The 9,493-nt window shown below is 39.6% G+C and overlaps 1 protein-coding gene across 3 annotated transcripts in view; it reads right to left on the bottom strand.

Annotated features, from left to right (window-relative positions):
- Positions 1–9,493, bottom strand: part of LOC123972599 (tyrosyl-DNA phosphodiesterase 2-like) — a 31,646-nt gene that overhangs the window by 13,332 nt on the left and 8,821 nt on the right. For 2 of the 3 annotated variants that reach the window (XM_046052149.1, XM_046052140.1), the window contains one exon: positions 4,719–5,130. In XM_046052149.1, coding sequence (XP_045908105.1) covers positions 5,115–5,130 — 16 coding nt within the window. In that variant the 3' untranslated portion in view covers positions 4,719–5,114. Of the gene's footprint in view, positions 1–4,718; positions 5,131–9,493 lie in introns of those variants that run through there. The other variant, XM_046052158.1, reaches the window with a different exon arrangement.

Genomic DNA, 9,493 nt, shown 5'->3' on the forward strand with positions numbered 1-9,493 from the left:
ATCATGCCTTGTTACCACTGTGCAGGCTGGTGGTGGTGGTGTAATGGTGTGGGGGATGTTTTCTTGGCACACTTTAGGCCCCTTAGTGCCAATTGGGCATCGTTTAAATGCCACGGCCTACCTGAGCATTGTTTCTGACCATGTCCATCCCTTTATGGCCACCATGTACCCATCCTCTGATGGCTACTTCCAGCAGGATAATGCACCATGTCACAAAGCTCCAATCATTTCAAATTGGTTTCTTGAACATGACAATGAGTTCACTGTACTAAAATGGCCCCCACAGTCACCAGATCTCAACCCAATAGAGCATCTTTGGGATGTGGTGGAACGGGAGCTTCGTGCCCTGGATGTTCATCCCACAAATCTCCATCAACTGCAAGATGCTATCCTATCAATATGGGCCAACATTTCTAAAGAATGCTTTCAGCACCTTGTTGAATCAATGCCACGTAGAATTAAGGCAGTTCTGAAGGCGAAAGGGGGTCAAACACAGTATTAGTATGGTGTTCCTAATAATCCTTTAGAGTGAATATTCTAACTCTAACTCTTCTTAAAAGTTCTTATTTTTAATAGTGCCAGTATGGCCTACCTACACATCTAAGTTCCCTTATCAATGAAAAGCACTTAGTATTTATCAGCTTCTGGTCTGGCTGGTTTTTAAATTGTGAATGTTGTACTGGTTTTCAGGTCAGAAAGGAAAAGATGAAGCCATCCAGATGTATTGCTCATGAGGGCTGCTTGAAATCACCCTTTTCTTAATAACCACGTGTTGAAACTTTAAAGGACCGGAAGACATTTACACCTGAGCATTTGTTCCAGTTCTGGTTGAACCAGTTTGTCGACACAGAAAATCAAGGTAAAATCAGGATAAAATAAGGAATCGTTCGCAATAACATGCTGTTGCAAATTGTTGCTTACAATGACAGAATCTTGTTTGGACACATTTACGTGAGCAGAGAGGTCTAGATGAGCAGTTATGTAATCAATCAATCAGATCAATATACTTCAGCTAACAAGTCAATTTACAATTGCATCCTTATTTCCTGTACTATAATATTTTTCATGTTCATGCTGTATGTGTTTCTCTGTGCTTTCTCCATGTTCCTTTTCTGCCCTAGTTTTGGCTCAGAAGCACTTCAGCTGATTGCTGAACGAGGTCCACCTGGCCTCGGAAGGCGGTCTTTAAAAGCTCCTGTGCAAGCGTCAGAAAGGAGGCTTTTTGATTTGGGACTGCTGGGGCCTGCACCACGAAGCGAGTTCAACATGCCCAGGATCTCTTTCAGGTTATCTGGCTTAACTAACCCTAACAATCGCGGTCGGGAGAAGGGGCTCTGGGGCATTTATTCCTGTATTCTTGAGAATTTTATGCAAGTAGAGTAAATAACTAAACGAGCCTTTAAAATACTAAAACTAGTAACACCTGTTTCACTCTCCTATAGTAAAGAAATCAACTCAGCTGAGCCCTTGAATACAATAAATAAATAAGCCATATCATCATGAATCTTACCATAAACTGCTGCTTTGACTCTGTTCTGCTCTTGCCCTCATCTCTGCTGTCTGTCTCATGTTCACCATGTCAGCGCTGGTGCTGCTGGTCAGTGGTGGGTAGAGTACTAATCTTTACTCAAGTAGAAGTACAATTCCCATAAAAAGAGAAACAATGACACACCTACTCATGTATCAATATTATAATATATTTGATCTGCTGTTCATCAGGTTTGAAACAGCTGCTACATGGTTATTTGTAGGGAATGCAATTTGCTTTGCTGGTTGATTATCTTTAGCTATTTCTGTTTAAAAAAATTATTTCCCTTTTTAAATCTCCATGAAGGTGTTGATAAGATCACTTTAAAATATCAGCTTGCTGCCCAGCCGACTATTGTTGCCTGTATCTTTTATTATGGAGATGTAGCCAACCAAACCACTTGCTTTGTAGTAGCACAGGAAGCCAAAACAATCTGATTATTCCTAAAGCATCTAAATAATCTTCACAATGCAAACAATTATTGTGGCAGAGCAGCTTGTTGTTGAAGCAGGTCTGTTTTATCCACCCATATTTTCTCTCTCCCTGCATCTCAAAAATAATTGTTTCCTGAATAAATAACAGCTGGTAGCTGAAAGATTAGTTTCACCTGCAACATTCTGTTTATGGACTCACCGTCGGACATCGCTATAAAACAAATAGTAACCGATGTGTATTAAAGAAAAGAAACAGGCTAATGTCCAAAGCGATGCTCTGTTCAACAACAGGTGCAGTGGTCATCTGACATAGATGTTACAGTGTGTAGGCTAGTCTTCATTTGCTCTGCAGAGACTAAAGATGCTTTTAACAGGGTGTTAATGGAAAGTCAAAGTATTTCACTTGCCTGCTTGTGAAAGAGCGACGCAGGCTGCTTTCCAACACGGTCACCAGTGCCATGGTGCGCGCTCACTAGATTTCAGTTGTATTAGTAGAACAATAAAGTCTTAAACTGAGAAGAGATTTGCCTGATTTTCTAAATGTTTGCATCTGCCCAGCTCTGTGACTGTGACAAGCGCCCGACCAGCGCTTTCCTGCGTAACTGCGCGCGCACAGCCTGGATGACAGCTCATTTCGGTTAATGAAGCAAAATGCAGATTACAGACTGGTTAAGTTATGAAGGTATGAATGGAAAATGTAGCGAAATTAAAAGCACATTATATGTACCCTCCCCTGCTGCAGACATCATCACTGCTGCCTTCAGCTAGAAGTAACAGCAGCACAAAAGAAGAAGCTGCACCGGCCTCAAGCAACTTCTTTTTTGTGTTGAATATTTCTATACATTTTGTCCGCGACTGATGTGGACTGTGAGTGATTGACTGGTCACTTAGAAAACCGCCTCCTATATGAGCCAGCTCCGAAATAGCCAGAGCCAGGAAGGCAATGTGAAATAAAACTTTACATTAGGAAAGAGGGGCGGGCAAAACATAGATTTTGAAGAAATGAAATATGTATAATTGCCTCCTCTGCCTATCAGGTGATTAACCTCACCACATATACATACATTAAAGGTTTTATTGCTCTTTTTTTATATTATTGCGTTGTGGTAACACATCACAATTAAGGCAAGACACCATAGTTACTTCTTCTTGAGTTGGCAGTTATCACTGAGGGCCAACAAACTCATCCTTTAATGTTTTTGGTTAAGGTGGGTAAAAGTCAGAAAACACTTGAAATTGTGGAATGGTACTGTAATGTCTATGTAGAGCTGTATCATATTTAGTCAGGTTAGCTACATCATTTCAGTTGCAGGCTATGGTAACAAGGGTTTTGTAATTGATGAAAATAACTATGGAACAGCCATCAGGAGCAACTTGGGGTTCAGTGTCCTGCCCAAAGACACTTGTACTACAGACTCAGACCTCCTGAGCCACAGCACAAACCACTGATAAGTTTGGTAACACTTTCTATAAAGGTCATCGCTATAATGAATAATGCATTTATTTATAACACAATATAATGCTTCCATAAGAACTTTATAACAATTGTTATAATCTCTTAAAAACATGCATTAGGCTCTATTGCAAACTTCATAAGTCATTATGACTTTTTGATTTAATTTTTTAATAGTAATACCAGTTTATACCACAGTGTGCGCCAAGAATCCACGACCATGTTCCATAAAACCATCGACTCTGCCTCGTTATAAATACACTTTAGTCACAATTTAGAATTAGTGATATAAAATGGAATAATAGCTTACAGTAATGTTTAATGTTAACATGTCTTTGTTTAAGTAAAGTGTTAAAATGCCCATCCCTGTATAATTTATTACAGGTGGAAATAATAATATATGAACTAATTATAAGAACTTATAACACGTAATTGTTTGTTTTATGTAAAGTGACACACATTTTGCGCAAACATTTTATTTATGTTTCTTAATGAACAGTCTGTATGAGTTTTGAACACTGTGCTTAGCAATAAATCTTAAACCATTGGAAAGCTTGTTTATGTCCCTTTTAATTGGAGCCACATTTTTAAGGAACATGTTTTTGTGGGATTAGCAGCAGAGTGTGTCCGTTGCACCCTTGAAAAATTTGCCAAATCTTATCTGAACATATCCAACTTATCTTATTCTGTTCCTAATATAATTACCTGTCCAGGCTGCAGGAGGCATCTCCTCCTCTGAGGCACTTCCTCTGAGGCTAAAGGCCACTTTTGAGAGCTTCCCATATTTTTAGTTTCATTAATCTTAAATTAAATTACTTTTATTATTTTTTCAGATAATGATGAAGCATTTCATGCTTTCAGTTTTTGTACTTGGGTGCCTAAAGGTGCAAATTGTGTGAAATCCCAACTAGTGAAAACAAACGCTCCGTACAATCATTAAGTGAATAACTTAATATTGTTTATCTTTCCCAAAAATGACTTGCTATAATTCCATCAGAATTTCTTATTTTCATATATATATTTTTTTCTCTCCTTTATTTCTTTCTTTTTTGAAAAATGTAACATGGCAGCTTATTTCTTTCAAATAGTTTTAATTATACAGTCAATGTGTTACATCTATTCCAAAAACTGCTATAAACTGCGACGACAAGTATTAGTTACTGTCAGTCATGACATAGTAGTGACTGTAATAAGACAATTTAACAATGTCCTAATATATTTCAGTCAGTCCATAAATAAAATGCACTACAACTCAATGTATATCGATGCAAAATGAATACCACAAGAATTAAACAACAAATAATACTTTTTCATGTTTTTAATATTATTTAGTTTGGGATTGTTGAATGCAGCGGTAAAATGATTGGACAAACAGCGTGAGCACACAGGTTAGAGCTTCTCTTTATATCGAGGTATCAGATAATGACGCAAAAATTACAAACTAATCTCGGATGAATCCAGGAGACCGCTTTCACTGTAGCGACAGAGATTGCACATTTCAATTCCCCACTCTGACGCCTTCACCGTTGTGTCCCTGAGCAAGACACTTAACCCCTAGTTGCCCCAGAGGTTTGTGACCTACGACATATAGCAATTGTAAGTCGCTGTGGATAAAAGCGTCAGATAAATGAATAATTGTAATAAATGTAACGAGAATTATAACGTACACAGAAAGGCTTTAACCTTGTTTTGTGTATTTCTACTCAGCAGAGAATGTACAGAGGATCCCCCAGTGATCGCTGGTGAAGCAGCCACACTTCAGCTTCTCCAGCCCTATCAAGGTCATGCTGTCGGGTTCCAGCTGCGGGACCCCATCTTTGGAAGCCCGGCGCAGGTAAAGCCGGTCGAAGCGTAACTGACACTTGAACTGAATTTCTCTGTTGGTGTTGATTGTGGTGTCCCATGTGTAGCGGCAATTCTCCGGCTTTCCCAGCTGCTCCCACACATCACAGACGCAGTCAGGAAGGCCCACTCTGGCCACCTAGCAGGTATGAATAAAAAGGTGGGCTATGGATTAATAGTGTTATTATTATCTTCTTTTGCGGCTTTCTTTAACAGCTGAGTGGAAAAAATCCCAAGAAATGAGGGAGGGAGGGATGAGGAATGACATGCAACAAAGGTCTCTGGCAGGTCACCTAAACCCGCAGGCCACTACTGTGCCCTGATCTGTTTTATCTTAATACAGCTATAGTTAGTTAATGATATGGTAACGCCTGCAATAAGCTAGTTAGGTGAACATGACAAAGTTAGAGCAGATGGACTCTGGTGTTTCTGGTTTTGGCTAAAGAAAGACCATCTCCAAACTATTTTAAAGCCGAGTATCTCTCTCACTACAATCCTGAAAACACAATTTTGTGGAGAAATTAAAAGCTTGACAGGCCTGCTGTGTCAAGTTATTGGACAATCTATGTTCAGTGAGGGGGTTAATTGACTACTTCCCTGGGGTGCTTATCTGCCTCCCAGTGCATTCTGATACAACCTGACAGTATTTTTTTGTAGCTGCTGTTTTCAATCAAACAGATCCTAGCACGGTTTTACCTAAATTCCCGCAGCATGTCCACATCCCTACCAGGGAACGAATATATTGGACCATGTTTAAATTCATTAATTCCTGACAGCTACAAACCCACACATTCTTCTTCAAAACCTGGTGCCTACTTTACCCATAATGCAACCTCAGTGCCAACAGTTTGGTCAGAGATTCAGATGTGTTATTCTAGTAGCAGCCTATGTAAAGGGACACAGCAGCAGGTGGCTGAATCTTTGTGAGCCGGTTTCACTGGTTGCTTTTAAATGACCTGAAGGCTGGCAATTCTTCCTTCAGATGTTGTGACTGATTACTCGTTTGATCGTCCTTGTTGCTGAATTGTGGTGAATATTTAAGAACATTTTGATATTTTATGACCTTGTAACTGATTATTCATTCCCATCTTAAATTTGCAATTTTGCTACTGCCTGCCTTGGCCAGGAAACTCTGGAAAAAGAGTTTTTCTGGCTCAATAAAGGTATAATAAAACAATTTAAAATTTAAAACTGTAACAGAATATAATGCAGAGCAGCTCTCAGGCATTCTGGGTTTCTCCTGTAGATCAACTTTTAATATCATCACTGCTGAATCAACACACATGCAGGCGTGACCGATTGAGGTAACCTCTTTAAATGTAAATGTGGCACCTTTTTACCTCATCAATAATAAATTAAATCATTTTAATTCAGTTATAAATGCCTGGACTTTAATAGCTCCTGTGTTTCAGCAGGTTTTATGCTCATGTTTAAAGTTCTGCACATTCAGAATCTAACTGGCTTCTCTGACATGTCCAGAATAAAGGATATTTTGAGAGGTCAATAGGATAAATCATCATAAACTTTGCAATCAATCCGCGGTCCACCTGCTTGCGGCATCGTGTGGAAGGGATCCATACCACGGATTCTGCAACCCGTTGCACCACTACTATCCATGGTAGTGTGGGGAATTAATACTTGCATGTTTTGTTGTGCAGGATCACAGCCCCTATGTGTCCACATGAGGAAAGATCTATTGCATTAGACTAGGCGACTTGATGAGTTAATTTTTTTAAGCAGTCCATTAAAATATTCCTGCAAATGCAGTGAAGAAGTTCCAAGTTCTAAAATTTGTGATTTATTTTCATTCATAAAAACGTCTCAGAACATCCCAATATTTATTAGCCTACTTATAAACGCCAACAGGGTTTATAAACTGCAGCTTGGAAAAGATAACTGCGTCGCGCAAAACCCTCGCATTCCAGCAGCAAACTCTGTGAGGACCAATCCAGCCAACACATGTGGGCGCACATTATTTTAAAACAAGACAGTAATTGACCCTTCGCTAAGCCCCGCCCCCCTTAGTTACTGTTGCTAAGTCCGGCAAACTGTCAGTACTGGCATTAGCTAATTAACATTACATTAGGAACAATCCACAGCCGACATTTTTCTGGATTTATTTTAGGTTTAGAAGGTTTTGGTTTTACAAGTGCCCCCAGGAACAGCGTTTGACCATATCTTAGAAAAATATAGCCAAAAAACTAGAAAAATTACTCTTTTTACATTAGAGTCAATGGAGCGCATCCATGAGTGTGTCAGACTTCAGTATACTGCGCTGTGATTGGCCACCTGTGTATTCGGGGAGTGGCTTAGCGAAGGGTAAATAAGGCTCTCTGTCTTTCAATCAAGATCTTAAATAAAACACTTAAATGCTCATTTCTAATAATGTTTGAAAACAGAATGTACTTATTATTGTGGCTAAAAGAGGGTATTTGCAGTGACAGAAATCTTGGGTGCACATTCAGAGAGACCCTCTCTATCTCTTCTAAAGTAATCACCTCAGCTGAGCCATTGAGTATGATAAATAAATATAAATAATAAAAATAAATAATCCATATCATCTTCATGCTTACCATAAACTGGTGCTTTGTGCTCTGTTTTGCTATAGACCTCATTTCTGCTGTTTCATGTTCACCACGTCAGCGCAAGTAGGCCTACTGGTGCCGCTGGTACTCAACATCTTTACTCAAGAAAAAGAACAATTACTCCAATAAAAAGTAAAAGAACAAAAATGACAAACCTATTTCATCTGCTGTTCATCGGGTTAGAAACAGCTTTGTAACATTTCTAGGGAACGCAATTTGCTTTGGTTGATTATCTGTAATTTGATTGTATTTCTACAATTATTTTGCTTTTGAAATCTCCATGAAGGTGTTGATAAGATCACTTTAACATATCAATTTTGCTGCCCAGCCAACTTTTGTTGCCTGTGCCTTTTATTATGTAGATGTAGCCAACCAAACCACTTGCTTTGCAGTAGCACAGGTTGCCAATACAATCTGATTATTCCTAAAGCATCTAAATAATCTTCACAACGCAAAGAATTATTGTTGTTGAAGCAGGTAAACCTTCATACAGAGGAAGCTGTGCGTCATGCGTAAAACCCAACAGGACTGTTTTATCCACCATATTTTCTCTCTCTCTCTCTCTCTTTGCATCTCAAAAATAAATAACAGCTTGTAGCTGCTGAGTGAAAGATTAGTTTCACCGGCGACATTCTGTTTATGGACTCACCGTCGGACATCGCTATAAAACAAATAGTAACCGATGTGTATTAAAGAAAAGAAACAGGCTAATGTCCAAAGCGATGCTCTGTTCAACAACAGGTGCAGTGGTCATCTGACATAGATGTTACAGTGTGTAGGCTAGTCTTCATTTGCTCTGCAGAGACTAAAGATGCTTTTAACTCGGTGTTAATGGAAAGTCAAATTTCACTTGCCTGCTTGTGAAAGAGCGACGCAGGCTGCTTTCCAACACGGTCACCAGTGCCATCAGTTGTATTAGTAGAACAATAAAGTCTTAAACTGAGAAGAGATTTGCCTGATTTTCTAAATGTTTGCATCTGCCCAGCTCTGTGACTGTGACAAGCGCCCGACCAGCGCTTTCCTGTGTAACTGCGCGCGCACAGCCTGGATGACAGCTCATTTCGGTTAATGAAGCAATATGCAGATTACAGACTGGTTAAGTTATGAAGGTATTACATGAAAATGTAGCGAAATTAAAAGTAGGCCTACGTTAGATGTACCCACCCCTGCTGCAGAGATCATCACTGCTGCCTTCAGCTAGAAGAAACCGGCCTCAAGCGACTTCTTTTTTTCTCCCTCAACATTTCTATAGGCTACATGTGGAGTGTGTGAGTGATCGACTGGTCACTTCGTAATCCTATATGCGCCAGCTCCGAAATAGCCAGAGCCAGGAAGGCAATGCGAAATAAAACTTTACATTAGGAAAGAGGTGCGGACAAAACAAAGATTTTGAAATGAAATATGTATAATTGCCTCCTCTGCCTATCAGGTGATTAACCCCAAATCACACAGGTTAATTTCAGGGCCTCTGACAAAGTGCAGCTCTCAGGTGGAGCAAAGAGCACAGATACAGAGCTACAGCTGGATCAGTTTATGCTCCTGCTAATTTGCAGGAGAATAAATAACAATAACCTCTCTCTCTCTCTCACTGGTCAAACGAACCGGACTTCAGGGGTTTAACCTGCTGGGGCACGGGACGGATCGCAAAGTG

This window comes from Micropterus dolomieu, linkage group LG01 (assembly GCF_021292245.1).
Source record: "Micropterus dolomieu isolate WLL.071019.BEF.003 ecotype Adirondacks linkage group LG01, ASM2129224v1, whole genome shotgun sequence".
In the NCBI taxonomy this organism is placed as follows: domain Eukaryota; kingdom Metazoa; phylum Chordata; class Actinopteri; order Centrarchiformes; family Centrarchidae; genus Micropterus; species Micropterus dolomieu.